The sequence below is a fragment of the Panthera onca genome, chromosome B3 (assembly GCF_046562875.1).
Source record: "Panthera onca isolate mPanOnc1 chromosome B3, mPanOnc1 haplotype 2, whole genome shotgun sequence".
Taxonomy (NCBI): domain Eukaryota; kingdom Metazoa; phylum Chordata; class Mammalia; order Carnivora; family Felidae; genus Panthera; species Panthera onca.
Window position 1 is genome coordinate 49,116,198 of NC_138344.1, and position 23,140 is coordinate 49,139,337.

The window sequence follows — 23,140 nt, forward strand, 5'->3', positions numbered from 1 at the left end:
TAATAAACTGCTGCCCTTAATAAACTGCTTTCCTCTCGCTACATTCCTCCAGGCTATCTTTATTGGAGTGCAGATCCTCAGATAAATATTTCTCGAGGAGAGTCCAAGAACCGAGACCTCCATTCACACAATGCTGACTCTCCCACCAGTAATATAAAGATACTTGTTATGCCAAAAGGTAGGAAACAAATGTCTATCAATAAGCAACCAATTAAAATGATATCTTCATATAATTGCATATTATACAAAATGGTGAAAAAGAATGTTAAATATTCATTGGTAATAGAATATATATTTATGTGTCAGGAACTCTTCTAGGTATTGTTGATGAGGAGTGTGGGGCAAGCTGAGGGCAAAATAAAGGCTAACAGTACCCCCTGTTCACTGGTGGAGTATGTGATATTTCTTGGATACTCCTGGCTACCCAAGAACAAAGGAAAGGGTTTAACTACTTGACATGGTAATGTGGGAAACTAAGGCAAGTGAAAAATTAAATTCCCATTGACTAGTTCTTGAAACAGGCAGAGTGACCTCCCAATAGGAGCTCAGCTGCCTTGATGATGACACTTTGCTAGGGGCAAAAGAGAATCTTAGCTTAACATTATTCCAACCTTGAGGATCCTGTAAGTCTACTTTAACATATAAAAATTCCTTTGAAAACTTCTTTTATCTCAACTCCCAAGATACATGCTGTCAATCATACTCCAGGCTTATGCCCCTCTGATACACATCTCCATGGTTCCGTGACTCAGGTTTTACTAACCGGTAATAAATGGCATTTCCCTGGCAACAGCTAATCCCTCAAGATCCTGGAAACCCTGTTTCCAAAATACCTTAGAGACTTACTCTATCCCTAACCTCTTCACAACCTGAGGGTATCTAATCAGTTACCTATCACCCCAGTGCAGCCCTTCCTGCACATGGGTCTTGTCCCCATGCTTTATAATAAAATCACCTTTTTGCACCAAAGACATCTTCAAGAATTCTTTCTTGGCCGTTGTCTCCGGATCACCCCACCATCACCCCAAGACTTCATCATTGTGGGCTATAGCTGTAAACAAAACGACAAAAATCACTGTCCTCATGGAGCTCTTATTCCAATAATGGGAGACAGGTAACAACGAGGTGCAGAAAACGGTGAATAGGATGCTCATTAGTGTTCAAAAGAAGAAAGAGACACACGCACACAGAAATAAACATGTTTATCTACGCACAGAAAATCTTGAAAAGAAACCAATTGCCACTGTGGAGAAGTCTCGAGGTCTGAGGAGGGAACCTTAGTTTCCTATTAAAATGTTTTTACCACATGCATATTAATTAAAAGGGGTAGGGAGGAGAAAAGGTTTAAATCACCACAAGTCTTTCAAAAATTGTTGGTAACGTTCTCTGAGCTTCAGAGACTCGATCGCTTGGGTCCTAGCGTTGAGGCCGCAGGTTCTCTCTGCCACAGCGCAAGTACTCTGGGGAAGGCAGTCAGTGGCAGGTCTGGGGCAGGCAGTGTCCCAGTGTTAAGGAGTTCCTAAAGACATCCCAGTGTGTGGAGAGTCGGCCAGGGACAAAGAACAAATCACATAAGATAGGAGTAAATGCTGACGTTACAGGGTATGGTAGAGAGGAAAACGACCCGCTGTGAGAACAGCGTTTCTAAGGCGGCGTACCGCCACGTTCCACCTCCCACAGTGAAGGCTGCCAAGGCGACTTTGCAGTTCTGCGCCTGCGCAAAACGGCAGCGCTTTTGCTCGCGCTGCCGCTGAGAGGCGCTGTCACGTTCGGATCGCTTCCCAGGTCCCTCAGGGCCGACGCATGCTCACTATTTCCGGGGTCGGGTACTAAAGAGAACCACTTCCTGTGACGGGCTGCGTCACTTCCGCTCGAGTTCGGCGTTTCGTCTGTGAGAGCTCACGCGGTTTCAACATGCGTATTGAGAAGTGTTATTTCTGTTCGGGGCCCATTTACCCCGGCCACGGCATGATGTTTGTCCGCAACGATTGCAAGGTGAGGTCGCCAAGACTGGCGCGCGCTCTGCGACGCTCCCGCGGGCGTGAGGAGCGCCGCTTCAGCGCGTGGTTCCTTTGCACCTGGGGCGTTTGGCTCGCGTTTTCCGCGCTGCCCTCACAAGGGGATGATTTTGTGAGGACCTCCGGCCTCGACCTCCCGCTTTGCGGAGTTTCTCCTTCCTGGTGTCCCGAACCGAGCTGGACACCAGGCGACCCTTGACCGAGGCTGGCTGCGGTGAGGTCCCCGAGTTATTTTAGACAGCTTCGGATGTAGTCTGGGGGTGTGTGGGGGCTGTTTGGTCACTCTTGTACTTGGGTGGAGTTCTTGAATTAAGTAAACTTTGTTGAATGTATGCCCAGTCAAGCATCATTGCTAGGGTCTATGCCCCTAGAGATGAATAAGAGTTGGGAGTGTCCGTAACACTATAGAAATGCTGCATATGGCCTAGTAGTAGTTATGTATTACGAAGTTGCTGGAGGTGAGTTGGGGAGGGTCGTATTTGAAAAGGCTCAGAAAGACATTTATCTTGGATCTTGAATGTTGCATAAAAAAGTGAGAAGAGGGAATTCTAGGTGGTGGAAGAGTGAACAGTTGAAGAGAGGCACAGCGAAGCAATCTCTTTAGGGAAGTGACTTGTAAATGGTGATCCAGGCCTGGGGTAAGGCTATAAATACACATATATGTAAGTCTACATAAGAAGATATATCTATAAACATAAAATACAAACATAATTATGAGACCTGGTTGTGAAAGACTTTGTGAATAATACATGAATTTGCTTTCTTACATCAGAATGAATCTCTTTCCTCTAACATATTATTTCTCAGCATTTGGATCTAGGACTTTATATTTTAACAGGTGACTTTGTTATGCTAAGGAATTACACTTTCTGCTTCATCACCTTGTATCTATTATAGATGGAAGATATTGACGTCATTAATTAGGAGCAAGGGGTTTTTGCTGAAAGTGTGGGACCAAAACTAGGTTTGGGAACTTGAAAGAACGTGTAGAAGATTTTGAATACCTGCTCTCAGGAACATGATAAAAAATTTATAGCAACTAACTTAATGATCGTTAGGTTGGCGTTTAATTCAGAGTGGGCAATATGGCTTTGTAGATCATCTGGTCATTATAATTTTACGGTTTTTGCCCCGCAGGGCTTATCGGGTGGGTATAGGAATGAGAACAAAAGACCATGGGAGCTATCTAGAGTTGTGTGTTGATTTGGCAGACACAGTGGAAGTTCATGGTGATGAAGTCTGTATTGCTAGCAAGGACAGTATTGAATTGGCTGCGAGCCAGCTTACTCTAGGGAAGACAAGAACAGAGTTGGCTGGGGATATAAGATTCAGAGGCCCTGAAGCACTAAGGAAGATAGGAATCTCGTTTTTTCTGTGTTTATGATGTCCAAATCTGTACCTTCTTTGCTGTAGTCTGAATTTTCCACTGGATAGGGAAATCCTGTTTGTACCAAACAGTGAGGTTACTGAGAGTTCCTAATTCACATCTTTTTTGCTTTCTCATTTAATACTACTGTCATATGCCTAGACAGTTTTGCTAGAAATGTGAGAGTCATCTTTGAACCTTTTACCTTTTTTTAATCTAGTTACCAAGTCTAGTTACCAAGTCTTAACCTGGCTCTGCAAAGTTTAGTGGTCTTTGCTTTCTTTTTGGCCTCCCACTCTGGTTTCATATTAGGCACTTGTTACTTTTATAGCTTCCTAATAGTTTTTCTGCCTTTTTTCTCTTAGCTTTTGGGACTGTTCTTCCTTCCTTCCATCCTCTTTCCTCTCTTCCTTCTTCCCTTCTTTAATGTTTGTGTATTTTTGAGAGAGAGAGAGAGAGGTGTGAATGGGGGAGGGGGAGAGAGGAAGACACAGAATCCGAAGCAGGCTCCAGGCTCCCAGATAACAGCACAGAGCCTGATGCAGGGGTCAAACCCATGAGCAGTGAGATCATGACCTGAGCTGAAGTTGGAGGCCCAACCGACTTGAGCCACCCAGGCTCCCTGGGACTGTTTTTCATAGAGACCTCCCCTTTTACGCTTCTTAGGTATTTTCTTAAGGGTACAATTAGTGTTAATATTCCATATTTTTATATACTTTTCAAACATAAAAAATACATGCACCCTTAATGAGTGCTTAATAAGTATTCAGTCAGTGGAGTTTAAGAGTTGAAGAACTTTGAAGCTGAGGTATTAGATCATTTAATATGCTTGTTGAAGACTGAGGATGATAGAGGAGTATCTTAAGAGGGAAACTTGAGCCTATGAAGCTTTGCCTCACAATCCATCCACTACTCACCCACCACTTCCTTTTTTTATATTTCCATTTTACTTACGTATGACTATTGTATATAGTTTTATCCCATTGTTTATGCCCTACCCTGATCTCAATCTCTTCATTGTAAAGTGAGACTTTATTCCAATGCTGTCCTAACCTTCTCAAGATAGAGTATGATGTTTTAATTATTCTTGTATCCCTAGTACCTGGTAATATCAGACACATAGTAGATCTTTCTTATTGGTTGAATTCCCTTCGTAGCTCCATTGATTCCAGTCTTTTCAGGTACTTTATTGTGCTTTTCAGTTAACATCTATTAGATACAGAGTTCAAATAGACTTCTCTATGTATAACTTTCCATTGGCTCAGTTTGGAATTGAGGAGATCCAGGACAAGTTCAAACCTCTCATTAGGTGTATCTCAGAAATGGGGACTTGTCTAGGAGTTATCTAGTAGGCATTAAATGTAGGAGGATTTTACTGTAAAAGTCCTTTGGGCTAAAAATACAAAATTACTGATATGAATTCATGGTGGGGTACTCCAGGAGATCCATTGTATTCTTAGATTTCTACTTGCTTTGAAACTTATTCAATAATACAGGCATGTTTTGACCCATGTCTCTTAGGAGAGGGCTCTCCAGGAGGTACTGACCCAGATCAGATTAAATTAGTATTGGCTTTTTTTTTTTTTTTCTGAGTGAGAGGGAGGGCCAGGAGGGGACAGGGAGGAACAGAGGAACACACACACACACACACAGAGAAAGAGAGAGAGAGAGAGAGAGAGAAAGAAAGAATATCCCAACAGGCACCATGCTCGGTCCCAGTGTGGAACTCCCATCACATGACCCTGGGATCCTGACCTGAGCCGAAATCAAGAGTTGAATGCCCAACTGACTGAGCCACCCAGACGGCCCTAGTATTGACTATTTCTAAGAAAACTGTGTTCTAGTGTATATAGGGACCTGCTTGAATTTCCCCATAGAACAAAGTGTACATAAAATGAAAAGTATTTTGGCGGGGCGCCTGGGGGGGCTCAGTTAGTTAAGTATCCGACTTTGGCTCAGGTCATGATCTCATGGTTCATGAGTTTGAGCCCCGCTTTGGGCTCTGTGCTGACAGCTCGGAGCCTGGAGTCTCCTTCGGATTCTGTGTCTCCTTCTCTGTTCCTTCCCTGCTTGCGCTCTCTCTCTCTTTCAAAAATAAATAAAGATTAAAAAAAAGAAAAGTATTTTGGCTTGTGATATATATGCAGGTTTGTGATGTATACACAAAATTTGAAATGTTTATACTTCATTTTGACCTTTTTTATACTTAATTAGACCTAGAAGATAGGTCACATCTTCTAGGTGTGATGATTCACCTTAATTTTCTTTGCCAAGATCCATATACTCCTAAGTAGTACTTTTTCTTCTCAGATTTCCTGTACACATACAAATTGCATTGTGTTTGGAGACATTACAAAGTAACAAAATATGCATTTTAGACTTATAATGAGTCCTAATTAGCCATTTCACGGGCATATTGAAGCATCATTAAACTTTAAGTTAGCACTGTTAAAGGATAATATCTTCTGGGATGAAGGTGGAGAATTAGAGTATTGAAGAATTTCCTACTATGAATACATATTTTAGAAAACAAATCTGTAGCCAGTTAGTTGCTTTTTTGAAATTATTTTGTGGTTTTAACAAAAAGGATGGAAAGAACAAAAAGGGATTCACAGGAGTTGTTTGAAACTACCCCCACCTCCCACATTGAGGTATATAGAAAGTGAATTTTGAGAATTATTATTAAGTGGGCAGGGATTTAAATAAGTGACTTTCCTTGCAAATACCATTTTTTATTTAAGATGACTGTAAGGTTTTACTGTTAATCTATAAACATGAGTGGTAGTTTTTTAACCATATTATTTTGGGGGCCCTTAGTCTTTAGCTGTGATATTTGATAGTCAGGTTTTAGTCAAAAAATAGTTCAATTTACATTTAATCTTACATGTCTACATGTATTTCTAAGTGGTGTTGTAAGAAGAAATTGTGAGTACAACCATTGTCATTTTTCAGACTTTGCAGTATATTTTGTCTGGGCAGGGGTAACATCCTACGATAGAAAAAATCGTAATGTTGACTTTCCACTATTTTAACTTTTCTTATAGGTGTTCAGATTCTGTAAATCCAAGTGTCATAAAAACTTTAAAAAGAAGCGCAATCCTCGCAAGGTCAGGTGGACTAAAGCATTCCGTAAAGCAGCTGGTAAAGAGCTTACAGTGGTGAGTATAGTTAGCTTTCAATGGAATTTTTACGGTTTTTAAAATTTTAACTTTTACAGGGGAGGGCATATAATTTAATTAACTATAACAAGGCTTCCTGTGATGAGAATTGGCAAGTGATTTATTTGGGTTTGGTTCTGTTAATAATCTAATTCTCACATGATCCTAAAAACGATAAATTGGTAGAATTTTGAAAAGGAAAAAAATTCCTAATTCATTTTTTGAACGTGATTTTCCTTGTTCTCAGAAAACCATTTTTTAGCTCCTGCAAACAAAAAGGAAAATCATTTAAATAGATTGAGATGAAGTTGAAAATTGCTACTCAAGGATTTTGAGACAAAGCCAAGAGATTAATTAAAGGATTCATCACCAACATTAAGGGTTCTGAAAAGATTTGTAGTAGACTCATTTATCAGTTTCTGGATTTCCTTACAGGACTTTGAGAACAGAGAAATTAGTTAATAGTGTTGGTAGAAGGAGAAATAGTGGATAATCAAGGGTGAGAGAATATCATGCATGAGTCAGCCATCATCAGGTTGTTGGTACTGAGTTGGTATAAGGGCCTGGTGAAGCTAGTTCACATATGACCCATATAAAGGAGGAGGTGAAAGCTGCTGCCTAAGCCTCCTTTGAGGGAGGAAGACCTTTAAACTGTTCCTTCCCTCCTTGTTTGACTTTCCCACCTCTCTACTCCTTAAGGGCAGTGTCTAAGCAATTGCAGTGAAGCCTTTTCCTGGCTTCCTTAATACTCCTCGTTTTCCATGAATGAGGAGAATGTATTTTGACAAGATGCAAAGCCAAATCACAATTATTGTCACAAAAATGATTTCTGGTATGGATGAGAATAAACTTAGCACTTCAAATGCAAGTGACAACTGCATGAATGAAGAGTGGATGCCAGTCACAGTCATCTGCTGGTGACCAGTTACCTTGTCATTGCTGAGGTTATTGTGACTGAGTAGGTCACGTGTATATAAATGAAATAGGTAAATACAGAGTTAATGCTGTTCCATGTGCCTATCTCACATAAATTTGAAAACTAAGAAACATACCTATAGTTTTTCTAAGAGAACTATAGCTTTTCTAAAATTGTTTCTCATGTTTTAAGGTAAATAGGATTATTAACTGTCAAAATACCAAGTACATTTAAAGGGCACCTGAAGAATTTCTGGGAGAGAATTATGTCATGCAGAGTAGCACCACATTTATTTGAAGATGTGTAGTTATATAGCTTTATGCTATAACAAAGGTATATAAGTGTTGAGATATATGAACATACATGATAAGTTTTTAGGTTGAACCATATGAAATTCTCAATGTTTGACTCATTTTGATCTTTGAAAAGTAGTAATTCATATGGTTCAGCCTCATAGAAAGTTTTCTGCCTGTGAGTCTCATCTAGGAACTGGAAATTAGGGAGGCCTCTTCAGTTTTTTTATAATCTCCTTGATTGTTATATGCCCCTCTGAAGGATGGGGCTAATACCTTCCTCCCGATGTCCTCTTAAGAATCACTGGTGTACAGATTGGTATTTTCAGTAGGGCTGTCTTATACATCTGGTGTGAAAAGGAGAAAAAGTATGAAAACTTGGGTTTGCTGGGGCCACCCTGGGGAAATCTTAATATGTGTCCATGGTTTGAAATACTTGGAACCCTTGTGAAAAGGAGAATAAAGTTTTAAATAATGCTTCCTCTGTATCTCCCTTAAAACCATTATTTTTCCCTCTCTTACAGGATAATTCATTTGAATTTGAAAAACGTAGAAATGAACCTGTTAAATACCAGCGAGAGCTATGGAATAAAACTAGTAAGTCACAAAGGAATACCGGGAATTTTAGAGACTTGTTTGGGATATTACCTTGAATTTAATGTTTTATGTTGCTTAAATGTTTTCATTGATTAGCTTTTATTCTTTATCTTTGTTTTACTAGTTCTGTTGTACTTGCATCTTTTGTTATAAACTGCCCCAAATCCTTTTCAGAATTGGCTGATACATGCATTATAAAAATAATGTAATTATTAGATATGATTTGAAGTGCCTACACAGATATAAAAATACCTAAAAATCTGAGAAAAAATAGAAGTGGAGAATAGTTTTTTGGGGTGAGTGTGGCATAGTTAAAATATACACAAAAGTTAACACTCTTTTTTTCATTTATTTTGAGAGAACGTGCACATGCTGTGTGCACTTGAGTGGGGAAAGGGGCAGAGAGAGAGAGAGAGAGAGAATCCCAAGCAGCCTCTGCACTGTCAGTACAGAGCCTGATGTGGGGCTTGAACTTACGAACTGTGAGATCAAACCTGAGCCAAAATCAAGAGGCAGATGCTTAGCTGACTGAGCCACCCAAGTGCCCCAACCTAACACACATTATAAGTTTAGATAATTTAGTTTAGGGATATAAACATTCGGTATACTTTACAAAATGTAATGCTTCTGTAAAATTAAAAAGTGTAGCACCTAAGGTGATAATTACATTTTCGAACAGAACTTCTAAGTGCATGGCTTAGGTATAAGTGGAGCTATAGGCTGCTGAAGTTAAAAGCAATGGTAACTAGTCCTTGTCTTTTTTTCCCTCTTTTTCCTGAAGTAGGCAGAGACTTTAGTGAAAAAAAAAATCCCATATGTAGTAAAACTAAATTTCTTAAGTTAGCTTGTAGATGACCCTTTGCGTATGTTTGAGGTCCTTGTCCCTGACTTTTCTTCTCCCCGTGCCTGTCTTACGTGTTCTTTAGCCATTTATATAGTCTTGGGTGTGGAGGTGATATAGTTGGTTTGTTATTTAGAAGTCTCCAGGGCTTGGGGTCCTGTAGACTTTATCAGTCTTGAATGGATCATAGTCAGGGCATCCTTTTCATCACCTTTTGCCCAGTCACAACACTTCAGGGGAGGAATTGAAAAATTGGGGCCTTTGTAGTAGTATTTGACATTCTCTAAAGCTTTATCTTTCTGGACTATGTGAAGAATTTAGACTCCAGTTTTGGAATTGCCTTTCCACATAACCTTGGTGTTTTGTTTCTTTTAAATAAGGTCTTTCCCTCTGTTTTGCAATTAGAGGAAGAGTTAATTTCTGGAAAGCAGTTGAATATACTGGGTTTATTTGATAAGGAAATAATGCTGATTTAAACTCAAGGATTTCTAAAGAGATTAATGGGATTCTTTTTTTTAATTGAGGTATAAATGACATAGAACATATTAGTTTCAGGTATACAGTGTAATAATGATTTGATACTTATATATATTGTGAAATGACAAAGTCTAGGTATCCATCACCACGCATTATTACAAATTTTTGGTAAGAATTCTTAAAATGATTCTAAAAGACAAACTTGTCAGAGATGTTATTAGAAGGTCCGAAAGCATTTTTATATCCCATTGAATTTTATTTAATTTTGGACTTTATTTTCTTTGTTACTATTTGAGAATAGCAGCTCCAGATCATTTTTACATATTTTATAACTATTACTTGGTGGAGATTCAGTTTGATGTTGAAACAGGTGAATATTTTAGTTGTCTGTGTATATTCAGTTACTATGACCCTCTGTGCTGGTTTCCTGTTATTAACACTGTTCCTGAAAGATACAATTGTGTATCGTAAGACTTCATGTATTTTAACAATAAGTACTTAGTCTTGCATACAAAGATGAAGAGGGCACATATAGTCCCTGCTCTTCTGATGCACTTCACTGAGTATTCCTATTTTATTGTTTCTCTTACACAGTAACTGGTTCATATGTTATCAGTCACTGCCCCACTTATTTATACATACGTAAATTTTTAAAAAATTTTTTATTTATTTTTGAGACACAGAGACAGAGTGCGAGCAGGGGAGGGGCAGAGAGAGGGACATGCCGAATCTGAAACAGGCTCCAGGCTCTGAGCTGTCAGCACAGACCCCACGAATCATGAGATTATGACCTGAGAAAGTCGGACGCTTAACCTACTGAGCCACCAAGGCACCCCTACATAAGTAAATTCTATAAGCAGCAGTGCTCTATTGAGGGTTCCCTCCCCCCCCCCCCCCCCATAGATTCTATTATCCTTTCCTTTTGAGATCCTAAAAGTAGACTTTTCGTAGAAAACTTTCTCAGTAGACAGTATGAGTCTTTTGGAACTTAAAACTATTTCCTACTGCACAGTTAATAAAAACTTTTAGTAGTATTCCAAAAAAATATGTTACTCTTCTAAAAGGTTTGTTGATTCCCCACACCCTCTATTTCAGTATCATCAGGTCTGAAGCTAATCTGTTGGCAGTTTTATATTCATTGCTTACGTTTTTGAATTGTGGAAAGGTGTGGACTGAGCAACTTTTGTTAAGATGCTGGTGTCCACAGAAACAGCAGGAGAACTTCAAAAACAAGAATCCTAGGAAGAAAAGTTTGTATTTTATCCTTCAGGTCTTTGTATTGCAGGTCAATTTTAATGTCAGGTGTTTCCTGGGGCACCTGGGTGGCTCAGTTGGTTAAGTGTTCGACTTTGGCTCAGGTCATGATCTTGCTGTTCATGAGTCTAGCCCCATGTCAGGCTCTGTGCTGATAGCTCAGAGCCTGGAGGCTGCTTTGGATTCTGTGTCTCCTTCTCTATGCCCTTCCCCTGCTCATTCTCTGTCTCTTTTTCTCTCAGAAAAATAAACATTAAAAAAAAATCAGGTGTTTCTTACATTAAAAATTTTTCAGTCTTCTGCAATATTTGGAAAGGTAGTGTCTTATTCTTTGGAGAGGATTTACCTGCCACTTTTTTGAAAAGTTTACTTATTTTGAGAGAAAGAAAGCATGCATGTGTGTGTAGGGGGAGAGGCAGAGAGAATCCCAAGCAGGCTGTCAGCCCAGAGCCTGAAGTAGGGCTTGTTCTCATGAGCCCTGAGATTGTGACCTGAGATGAAATGGAGTTGGACGCTTAGCCGATTGCACCACCCAGGTGCCCCTACCTGCCACTGCTCTTTATTTCCCTTCTGAGTAGCTTTAAGGTATAGAAATACTTTTGAGTACCAGAACTGTTCATATTTTTGTTGAAAGTAAAGAAAGAAAAAAGTTACATATTTAGCATGAGCAGATTTAAAGTTGACTCTGTCTTATTCATGTAGACATTATCTTAATACCAGTGGCTCCATGAGACCTTTGGGGGATCTTGTTAAAATGCAGATTGCGATATAGCATGTCTCTGTGGGACTTAAGATTCTGCATTTCTGACATGCTTTCAGGTGGTATCAATGTTGGCTGGTCCCCAGATTACACTTAAATGATTTTATTTTGACATATTTTTAGACTGAACAGAAAAGCTGCAGAATTCTGATATCCTTCATCTTTGATTCCTCAAATGTTATTAAATTTACCATTCTCTGTCCTTTGTTTTCCTTTTATAATATTTTGAAGTTTTTAAGTTGCATATGTAATGTTTTTATCCCTAAGTAGTTTAGTAGAAAGAGTATTTCCTGAAAAATAGAAATTCTTGTAAATAATCATAGCATAGTTTTTAATATTAAGAAATTAACATTGGTACAGTATTATCATTTAATCTTAGACCTGTGGAGGAATAGTACAGGTCATGTCTCTTTGGTCTCTATGAATTTGAAACAGTTCCCAAGTTTTTATATTTTATGATACTGACAGATTTAAAAAATTTTTTTAATGTTTATTTTTGGGGGAGAGAGAGACAGAAAATGAGTGGGGGAGGGGCAAGAGAGAGGGAGACCTAGAATCTGAAGCAGGTTCTAGGTTTTGAGTTGTCAGCACAGAGCCCAATGTGGGGCTTGAACCCACAAACTGTGAGATCATGACGTGAGCTGAATTTGGATGCTTAACTGAGCCACCCACGTGCACTGATATTGATGGTTTTGAAGAGTATGGGTCAAGTGTTCGGTATAAAGTCCCTTAATTGACTTTTGTTTGATACTGCCTCAGTGTTAGATTTGGGTAATGGACGTTTGGCTGGAATACCATAGATGGGATGCTGAGTTCTTATCGTTGTGTCCTATTAGGAGCTACCTCCTACTGTCCATTGGTCTTATTACTGGCTGTGTTAACTTTGATCATTGTTTAAGGTGGCATCTTACAGGTTTTTTTACTGTATTTTATCCTTTATAAAGTATATTGGTGATGTTTTAAGATTACTTGAATATCCTGCTATTCTTCAGATCCACAGAGTAGAAGTTGTTAGATTGGGAGTGTGTTGCCCAGTCTGGCGGCCACTGACCACAAGGGTTACACTTAAAATGTGGCTATTCTGAATAGAGATTTGCTGTAAATTTAAAAAAAAAATTTGTTTTTTAACATTTATTTTTGAGACAGCATGAGCAGGGGAGGGGCAGAGAGATAGACATAGATTTTGAAGCAGGGTCCTGGCTCTGAGCTATCAGCACAGAGCCTGATGCGGGGCTTGAATTCATGAACTGTGAGATCATGAACTGTGAGATCATGAACTGTGAGATCATGACCTAGTCGAAGTGGGATGCTTTTAACTGAGTCACCCAGGTGCCCTGAAATTTGCTGTAAATGTAAAATACGTGGTTTTTGAAGACTTTATATGAAAACAAGCATAAAATTCCTCAGTAATTTTTGTATTATGTTGAAATGACAGTATTTTGGATATATTGGATAAAAACAAGATACATGACTAGATTTTGACTTTTTAAATGTGGCTGCTAGAAAATATCAAATTACATGTATGGTTTGTCTTAATCTTAGTGCTAATGTAGATTGTAGAGCATAGTTTGATTTAGCCCCTCCACACATTTCCCAAAACTATTGGATTTTAGTGGTTGAGAACATGGCAAATTGATGGGTTCATTCTACCAGTATTCATCATGTGCAGATCATATCCCAGGCACATAGAGGAAAAAGTAGTATTTATTACCAGAATGGTGTTTTGTTTTTTTTTTTTTTTTTATTAACAGAGAGGACAAGGTAAGAATGAGATTTGTTGCCCTTAATCCAAATTCTTAAAGTTTGGGCTGGTTTAAAGTAGAAGGAAAATTTAGTAGCAGTAAAGACTTTTGTAAAATAAAAATTAGAGCTGTATTTGTGAAAGATAGCTGACATCACTGTTAACTCTAAGAGTACCTACCTTCTTCAGCTATTTTAGTAGGGATTGTTTGTGCAGTGAGGGTTTCATTTAAGCCATTTCTAAGTCAGAATAAAGTGATTATTGAAGTTCTTGCTTGAATGTGCAAAAATATGTAACTCTTATTTTTTTTGTAGTTGATGCAATGAAGAGAGTTGAAGAGATCAAACAGAAACGCCAAGCTAAATTTATAATGAACAGGTATGAACATGTGTAGAGTAACTCTTGAAAAAATAATTACTAGTAGAAATCCAGGGAAATTTTTCTCACATAACTTCAGAAAACTTGCTAGAATAGTATAAAGAACTCTTGTATATTCTGGTAGCATTTTGACACATTTACTCTGTCCTTGTCTCTGTGTAAGTTGAAGACATGATACCCTTTTTCTGAGTATATTTCTATGTATATATTCTAAAAATAAGAACATGTTTCTTAGATACCTATCATATAATTACCCAAATCAGAAAATTAACATTGAATGATATGGTTATATAACCTACAAACCTTATTTAAATTTCACCAGTTCCAGTAGCAACAGAAAACCCTGGATCTTGCATTGCATTTAGTGGTCCTATCTCCTCAAGCTCCTTTAGTTTGGACAGTTTCTCCTCTTAAATGACTTTGACATTTTTGAAGAATACAGGTCAGTTATATTATAGAATCTTCCTCAGTTTGTGTTTATCTTATGTTTTCCTCATGATTAGATTCAGATTAGGTACTTTTGGCCAGAGTATCATAGAAATGATTATACATAAGGACACATATAGCAGGAGCCACATATTGTTTCAAGTGATTGATCACTTGGTTAAGGGGGTGTCTGCCAGTTTTTTCCACTCCATTGAAAAGCTCTTTTCTTTCTTTTTGATCAGTACATATCTTAGGGGAAAACATTGACCCTCTGCAAAGTTCCTCAAACTGGTACCTGGTTCAGTAATTTTTTCTTTTATTAGTTGTCTTTCTCATATAAAGGAGCTTTTCCCTTTTCCAGTTTCAAAATGTATTCCTTTATTCATGTATCTGTGTGTATTCATTGATTCTTCTGGTATTCAAGGGGTGATAATTGTCATTATTTATTTTGATGTTGTAAGTGCTCCATATAGGCTACTGGGCATCCCTTCAGGCAGGGTCCCATTTCATTGTCAATTTCCTCATCTTTGGGTGCTTTCTTGATTGATGGCTAAGAAGATGTGGCCTCATCTTATACTTACCTGGCCTGGAATTGGCTATTTCTTTAGAGCAGGGATTTTTTTTTTTTTTTTTTTTTTTTTTTTTTTTTTTTTTTTTTTTTTTTTTTAAGAGAGAGGGTCTACACGTGTAAGCAGGGGAGGGGTAGAGAGAGGAGAGCGAGAATCCCAAGCAGGCTCCATGCTATCAATGCAGAGCCCACGCCAGGCTAGATCCCATGAACCATGAGATGAAGAGTAGGACACTTGACAGACAGCCACCCAGGTGTCCCAGGAGCATTTGTTTTTGATCACATTACTATTTAGTTTGTCATAGAAAAGCATGTGCCGACAGCTTTCTGGCTTTAAAAAAATGTTAAAGTGATATAGAAACAAAAGCTAAATGTTTGAGAACTAGTCTGTTAGCATGTTTGTCTCACATACATGTGTTTTGTGTTCTTGTATTACTGATCAGAAAAATTAGCACAGAGACTATTTCGTTTGAGGAGAAAAGATCTAGGTACTTTAGCATTTGAGAGGTTTGCACTATATCCTTATAATAGATATTGATGTCTGACATTTAATTCTTCAATCACATTTCTTCATTCACTCAGCAAATATATATTAATCCCCAGTTTATTCCTAAGTACTAGGGATACAGTCAATGAACCAGTGGTAGTGTAAGAATTTCTTAAGCTAATTAGGAACTAGAAAATAATTTTGAGTTCTTATTGCTAATCCCTGGCTAAAATTATTTTGATAAATTAGGAATTAATGTCTTTTAAAGAAATTTTAGTAACTAGTTTTGGCTTTTATGTGTTGTGTCCTAGATTAAAGAAAAATAAAGAATTACAGAAAGTTCAGGACATCAAAGAAGTCAAGCAAAACATTCATCTTATCCGTGCCCCTCTTGCCGGTAAGTGCTGTATTACACAGAAGTTCTCTTTCAGTAGAGAAATCAAGAGTCAGGATTGTTGTGGTCGGGTTAAGTGGGTGCTAGTCAACTTTTTATGGGCATTTTTTCATGTAAATATCACATTTATGATATGACTTTGTTTATAATTTATTCATTGTATTGCCCAGTTCTAATTTATTGCAAATGGTGTTTTTCTTCCCTTCAGAAAAATCTTGTATTCCATAAGCTAGTCATATTTGAGTATTAATTTAATAGATTTTTGCCTATTTCATACTTTTTATTAAACAAGTGTTTTTTTATTAGTGGTTTTCCAACTTTGGTTGGTATGGGAATTGTGCAACTTAGGATAAATACAGAGGCCCAGGCCTTTTGAGTCTGAGCTTCTGTTCCTTAGCTTTCTGGGTTCTGATACTACTGTTTGTATTAAAACTTTAAGTTAAATTTTTTTTTTTTTTTTAACGTTTATTTATTTTTGGGACAGAGAGAGACAGAGAATGAACGGGGGAGGGGCAGAGAGAGAGGGAGACACAGAATCGGAAGCAGGCTCCAGGCTCCGAGCCATCAGCCCAGAGCCTGACGTGGGGCTCGAACTCACGGACCGTGAGATCGTGACCTGAGCTGAAGTCGGATGCTTAACCGACTGAGCCACCCAGGCGCCCCTCTCTTTAAGTTTATATAACTTGCCTATAGTCATTCATTTGGGCAGTTGTTTGTGTGCATAGTTTCTTTTGTGGTGCTAGAAAACCAGTCTTCACTCAGCTGGCACCAAATACCATCTGTTACATGATTTACTTATGCAGATTACCTGAAGGGAGAGAAATTTTGGTGAGATTTAGTTCAAGAGTTAATTCCTGTGAATGATTCCATGTCGAAACCTTACTAAGGTCAAATTCTGTAACTATATGTTGAATAGATAAGTATTTAACGAGTTAATTTTTGTACCAACTTTTATTAAAATAGGCAAAATCTTGGAGCATTTGTTTCACATATAGACGATGTGAACTTACACCCAGAACAACGGTAATGAACTGTTGTTATGTAACTTTTTAGGTAACCCTCTTAGGGTAGGTAAGTACACTATAAAGAACAGAGACCTTGGAGCCAGAGGGCCAGGGTTCAAATTCTCTCTTGAGCTTACTGGGCTTACTGAATGATCTGGGACAATTTTATCCGTCTCTGGGTCTGTGTTCTCTCATATTTAAAATGCATGTTAGGGTGAAATGAATAAATGTGTATGGAATGCTTATTTTATGTATGACATATCATAAGACCTGTGTGGGTTTGGTTACTATTCTTAAATTTCTTAGAATTGGCTATTTTAAACCATCTAAGATCCTTTATAAAATGTTGGTAAGTGTTCTGCAAGGTTACAGTGGATTGATTTTTTTTTTTAATTTATTTTTAAAGGCAAAGGAAAGCAATTGGAAGAAAAAATGGTGCAGAAATTACAACAGGATGTGGACATGGAAGATATTTCTTAAAGATCTCACTATTTCTATTAGTGCATTTGAAAATCTCCTTAGGAGACCAAGAACTTCTAAATGATCTTTTATATTTTACATAAGGTCACTCAAATGAAAGGTATTTAAAAATACATCTCTTCTACGTTGCTCATTGCTGTCTGTAAAATATCAGATATTATGGATGTTAGATTGCATTTCCATTGTTAAACCTTCACTGATACTTACATTTATGTAAGTCATGCAACTTCTCTTTGTAAATACAGAAGCAAAGTGTAGACATAAAATGTTCCTGCCATTTGGGTAATGGCACTATGCAGTGCCATTATGGCACTATGGAAGAACTAATGACAAAAATATATTTTACATATCCCTAGCCATAAATTTTCTTTGCAGTAAAATATTAATTTTACTTTATTAATATTATAGAAGGGGGCTTAAAACAAGGAACTAAAACAACCTGTATATATGATAATTAGCCTTAAGTAATCTTTTATTTTGATTTCAGTATTTGTTTCGGTTTCTTAGAAGAGTATATGAAGCCTAATTATGTTGGAGGTGAGAGCTGAATAGCTTTTTCCTGAAATGGCACTCTATACTTTCATTTTGGAGAACACTCAATTCTGAGATTCCTGATAGAACCAGATTTTTTTTTCCAGCTTAGCGGTGGTTTAAAAGTGGAAGAATCCCAGTGCCTTTTAGGATGTTGTGTGGTTCCATTTAAAAAGCTCCTAATTGTTTTTGGATAATAGAATTTACGGTTTTTGTGTCACAAATTATTTGGACCTAAGTTCATATTTTTTGTTTAAAAGCTACTAAAAAACTATTCGTTAGCAGGAAGAAAATAACTCCCACATAGTACTGAAGTAGGAAATACAATTAAAGAAAAATATATACTGAATAATGTTTTTATATTTATACATTTTTTGCAACTTTAAGGATATTAAGTAACTCACTTTTCACATTTTTAAGGACAGAACTTAGAATAAATTATAATCTTAGGGTTATAAAATTATAAAGTAATGGCTAAATTTTTACTTCAGTATTAGTGAAAAAGTGATCACTGGACAAAGTGTTCAGGACAAAGATCTGAATTCCAGTGTGATTTTTGCCCTTGTGTTCTTATTTGTTAAATATGGGTCATTGGTAGACAACATTATTGATAAAACAATTAGGGGAAATGATATATGAACTCAAAGACATTTGTTAAATTATTTGAAGTTTGTACTCCATACTAGATTTATGTTTGTTTTAATATCAACATGTTTAAGGGGTGCCCAGGTGGCTCAGTCGGTTAAGTATCCGACTTTGGCTCAGGTCATGATCTCACAGTTCATGGGTTGAACCCTATGTCAGGCTCTGTGCTGACAGCTCAGAGCCTGGAGCCTGCTTCAGATTCTGTGTCTCCCTCTCTCTCTGCCCCTCCCCCACTCATGCTTTGTCTCAAAAATAAACATTAAAAAAATTTAAAAAAAATCAACATGTTTAAGATCACATACTGTCAGATTTCCTACCCTGAGACCATCAATTTGGGAAATTGAGCTGAAAAGAGAACTGTTTGGTTATTAAACTTTGAGATGTAGTATCAGTTCTTCCTAACTGTCAGGAATTCATAGTATTTTGAGATCCCAGATATCTTTATAAACTGTATGGATGCAGATGCCACCGTTCCCCCCTTCCCTCCTCTGCAGCTCTTTACGGTTCTATGACTGAGTTGTCCCTTTAAAATGTTGCCTGAGAAGTGGCATGGTACAGTGCTGTTTCTGTTTGTCTGATTGAGACCTCTGCTGGGCAGTTAGTGTAACACAAAAGCATAAAATTTTCTTGACCTTTGCTTCATAGAACTTACGTATTCTTCAATTGTTTAAGGGTAATATAACTTTGGAAGTCATAGAAAAGAATTTGCTTACACATTTGCCTTATAAAACCTTGTAGGATAGCAGAAAAAACTCATTAAGGGACACTTGGCTGGCTTAGTAGAGTATGCAACTCTTGATGTTGGGGTTGTGAGTTCGAGCTCCACCCTGGGAGTAGAATTTACTTAAACTCATTAAGTCTTATTTCTTAAAAATAGAAAACCTTGAAAGATGTTTATGTTATAGAAATAAGTTCCATAAGGACTGGCCTCTTTCCTAACATTCCACAAAGTAGCACTCTTCTTTTCTAGTTGGAAGAATTTTTAGGTAACTTGCCTTCTTATCACATAGATGGAGTAGGCAGTGTTTTGTATTCATGCAAGTGCCTATGTGTAGAAGGGATTTATCTGGAGCTTCAGATACTGTCTTAAGTCCCAGTGATTGCTCTAAGAGAGGACTGTACAAGTTACTTGAGTGATGCTCAACCTGTGTGTTGGTTTTTTCATTGAATAAATGGAAATGATAGTATGACTACAGGATTTTTTATGAGGATCCAGGTAATATATGCAAAATAATCATTTCAAGGCCACTCCCATAATAGGTAGTATTGAATTCTTAGCTGTTAGGATTGGCTTTGTGACCACACAAAACTTACAGGCAATGGGCTTTGCCTTGGGAGAAAGGTGGAGGGTATTAGGGTTTGGGGATAGCTGTCATTAAATTGGGTACAGTGCACTTAGTCCACAAAGCCAGAGTTATGTAGGGCTTAAAATGTTAATTTTAACTTTTAATTTCACCTAGAAAAATCAGTTATTTAGAGCATCTTATTCCCCGTTCTGTTAGGAAGATTGGGAGGGGGAAATCCATTTCCGATTTGTCAGCTCATGATTTAAACAGTGAATTGTCACCCATAATATCAAGGGTTAATTTATGTAAGACAGTTTATCCCCCCCACTAATCCTTCTTACATTTTAAAAGGAGATTGAAAAAAATCAGACTTTAATTATACAGATGTGTAGTATACATTATAATATTGAATGAATGCTACCTGGTAAAAATTAGCACAGTAGCCTGCTGAATTAAAAGTGTTCAAAAGATAAGGGGGAAAAGTCACTATCAAAAAAGAGAACACAGTTTCAAAGTCTTTTGCTTTTGGAAAATTCTTTCTGTATTCTTTTTTTTTTATACATATAACAGAATTGAAAATATAACTCACACATTTTGCCCTGCATGTTTTTGTTTTGAGTATCAGTTAGCCTTACGTTGATTTGAATTTTTTGGTCAGTTGAATTTCTTTGTGAAGAAGTGACTTTTTAAGAATATATTCTCATGTTCTGAATGTAAGAATCTCTACTTTCTGGTGCCACTGGTGAGCCTTTGGCTTAAGCTGTCCTGCTCCAAAATTTTCCTTGGCTTTTATAACTTAACTGAATCCATCATATAGGGATTGAAGGTGATATTTGTGCTTTGTAACCTTCCCTAAGGTATCAGTTACTGTATCTCATTCTGTAACCTCTAGTTTTGTGGCTGCCCTTTGATCTTGCTAATAGATTCCTTTTCAACATTTGTGATAAAGTCTTGACTAATAGACATCTCCATCCTGTTCAGCAAATCCAGGCAGCTCATTTTATCATAATCTCCAAGGGTCCAGGGATGATTTCTATCTTATCCCAGGCACATATTAAGTACCTGGTGCCTGGAAGATGCTTGATAATTGTGACTAAGTGGAAAATTAGTGTGTAGCTACATGCTAGGTTTACTGGACGGTTTTTTTGTTTTTTGTTTTTTTAAATAACCAGTAACTTCAAAGATACAAAAGATAAATTACCAGCAGTGAGCTGCATTAAGAAAGGAAGCATTCTGTGACTTCAGCATTAATCAAATCTGTTAGGAAGACTTGCTTAAGAGCAGTGTTTGCCTTGGGTGGCACACCAGATTTTGCTTAGGTCTACTTCTTTAGTGGCGATAGATCAACCTGCATTTCTGGGTTTGGCTGGAGCATTCCCATGTCAGGAAATCCTACGAAGGACTGAACATAAGCTGTTATTGTTATGGCAGTCATAGAGTATAAAAACATAAATAAGGACAATGAATTGGGAAGAATCTATTAATACCTCAAGAGTACTGTTCCAAAGTAATGTTAACCAAACAAAAAATAAAAGAGACAGGCTCTTTAGTATTTTGAGGAACTCAGTTTTCAGAATGACAGCTTTTAAATACTTGCTTTAGTCTATTACAGTAAAGTGCTAATATGTTTAGTTTGGTGGCAAGCTGTGGCCTCTTAGGAACACCAGTGAAAAGTATGCCATTCTAGTCAGTTATTCCACACAGTTTTCTAGTGTGCATCTAATGAGACTTCCATATTTCCTCTTCTGATAGCAAGGAATGCAGTACAGGGAGGGAGTGAGCAAGTATTAAAGGCAGTTTACTTGATTCAAAGAATTTGCCATTCAGAAGCATAGTACAACATACTCCTATTTGTTAAATTTTAGGTGTTTACATTGCATGGTTCACTGAGTTTCTCTTCAGCCCTCAGATTCTTAATGCTGCCAAAACAACACGGCTATTAGCTTTTGACTTTGTACTAATACAGTTTCCCCCATTTCTTAGAATGTACACAAGAAGAACTACCAGAAAATACATTAGAAGAATAGACAACGGAAATAAAAATTGTGTAGGGAAAAACATCTCAAAGGAGAACATATGCAGGTAATAACCTCTCAATACCATTGTTCTCACATTTACAAACATGTAGTACTACCTAGTTCCAGAGTTGTGAGAATCTAGTGCCAGTTATTACCGACAGGTACATTGCATTTATCTTAGAATATTCACAACCCTTTAAGTCTGTCCTCATTTTGCAGATGAGGAACCTGAGGTTAAGAGAGATTGAATAGTGTGATCCATGTCACTAACAACTAGCAGAACTTAGAATTAAGCTCAGTCTGACTGAGTCAGTCACCTGCTGGTATTCTGAATAGCATCTAGTATGATGCCTGGCACATGGTTGGTGCTCAATATATGTTTACTCATTCAAGGGAAACAAAAAATCTATCAAGAGAAGGGGTTCTGGAGAACTGGATAGGTTTTTATGGAGTTTAATTTTTTTGTGTGTAGGGCTGACAGGTGATCATTTGTCCCAGCTTGAGTGTAATTAAGACAGCAAATCTAATGAAATGTTTTTGAAACTTATTGTCTTAAAGTAAATTAGGATAGTAATGCCTGTAATTAGTGTAATTTCTAATTATTGAAGGAAATATTCACCTGGCCCTGAAATGTATGCTAATCCTATCTAAAAAATTTGAAATTTTACCAACACCTGCTTTTATTTATGAGCGATTTCAGTGTTCATCAATTAGGTTTTGAAATGTTTGTGTCTGCTGTGTATGAGGCATTGTTTGCCTCATTTAGCAACAAAATAATTAGTTTATGTTATATTTGAGAAATTTGAATCATTGGGAATTGTCTTCATCTAGTTACAGTTTATAGGACTTTGAAAATTTAATAGGTATTTATTCTTCTGCCAGTTCTTAAAATTCTCCAGGACTGTTGGGATTATTGCCAACAGTCCTAGGGACTGAAAGTTATGATGCTGATAAGCTTCAGGGTTCATTTGAGGTGAGAGGTGGCTTTTGAAGATACCCAGGAGGCTATTTGAGCTGTCTTAACAACTGAAAGGGAAAAAAATCTTCAGATCATCTTCTCAAAATATACAGCATACATGGTAACATGTCATTCCCACTTTTAAGTGGAATCTCAGAAATAACGTGGGTCCTATCAAGTGATTTTACTTCCTTTGGTTAGATGGGAAATCCCCACTAGAGATTAGGCATCCAGGAAGGTTTGGGTCAAATCTGTTAAAGGACAGCTATAGTAGCATGCAGAGAGTGGGTCTTAAACTTGTTGGCACATTAGAATTATATGGGCCAGCCATAAAATTAACAATGCCAGAGCCCTGTCCCAGGCCAATTAAATGAGAATCTCTGGGATTAGGCCCAGACATTGGTATTTTTTAAAAAGCTACCAAGTTAAGGGTTGACCAATAACAACACCATAGTAGCCTCTTCAACTTTCTTACTCCCATGCACACACAATGTATAGTTACATACAGAGCAGTTACTAGTGAAGAAAATCCAGAAACTAGCTA

The 23,140-nt window shown here is 37.4% G+C and overlaps 1 protein-coding gene across 1 annotated transcript; it reads left to right on the forward strand.

Moving 5' to 3' along the window:
• The first annotated feature begins 1,842 nt into the window (after positions 1–1,842).
• Positions 1,843–21,644, forward strand: RSL24D1 (ribosomal L24 domain containing 1). Its single transcript, XM_060618474.3, has 6 exons — positions 1,843–1,995; positions 6,429–6,542; positions 8,276–8,348; positions 13,736–13,799; positions 15,592–15,677; positions 17,085–21,644. The coding sequence occupies exons 1-6, from the start codon at positions 1,915–1,917 to the stop codon at positions 17,156–17,158; spliced, it is 492 nt and encodes a 163-aa protein (XP_060474457.1). The 5' UTR covers positions 1,843–1,914; the 3' UTR covers positions 17,159–21,644.
• The last annotated feature ends 1,496 nt before the right edge of the window (positions 21,645–23,140 follow it).

What these genes read in the sequence shown, in the direction of transcription:
- RSL24D1 (XM_060618474.3), top strand. Translation starts at nt 1,915, where the DNA reads ATGCGTATTGAGAAGTGTTATTTCTGTTCGGGGCCCATTTACCCCGGC. An exon ending in CTGGTAAAGAGCTTACAGTG is followed by an intron (nt 6,543 to 8,275) that starts GTGAGTATAGTT and finishes CCTCTCTTACAG; the next exon opens with GATAATTCATTTGAATTTGA. An exon ending in TATCCGTGCCCCTCTTGCCG is followed by an intron (nt 15,678 to 17,084) that starts GTAAGTGCTGTA and finishes TTATTTTTAAAG; the next exon opens with GCAAAGGAAAGCAATTGGAA.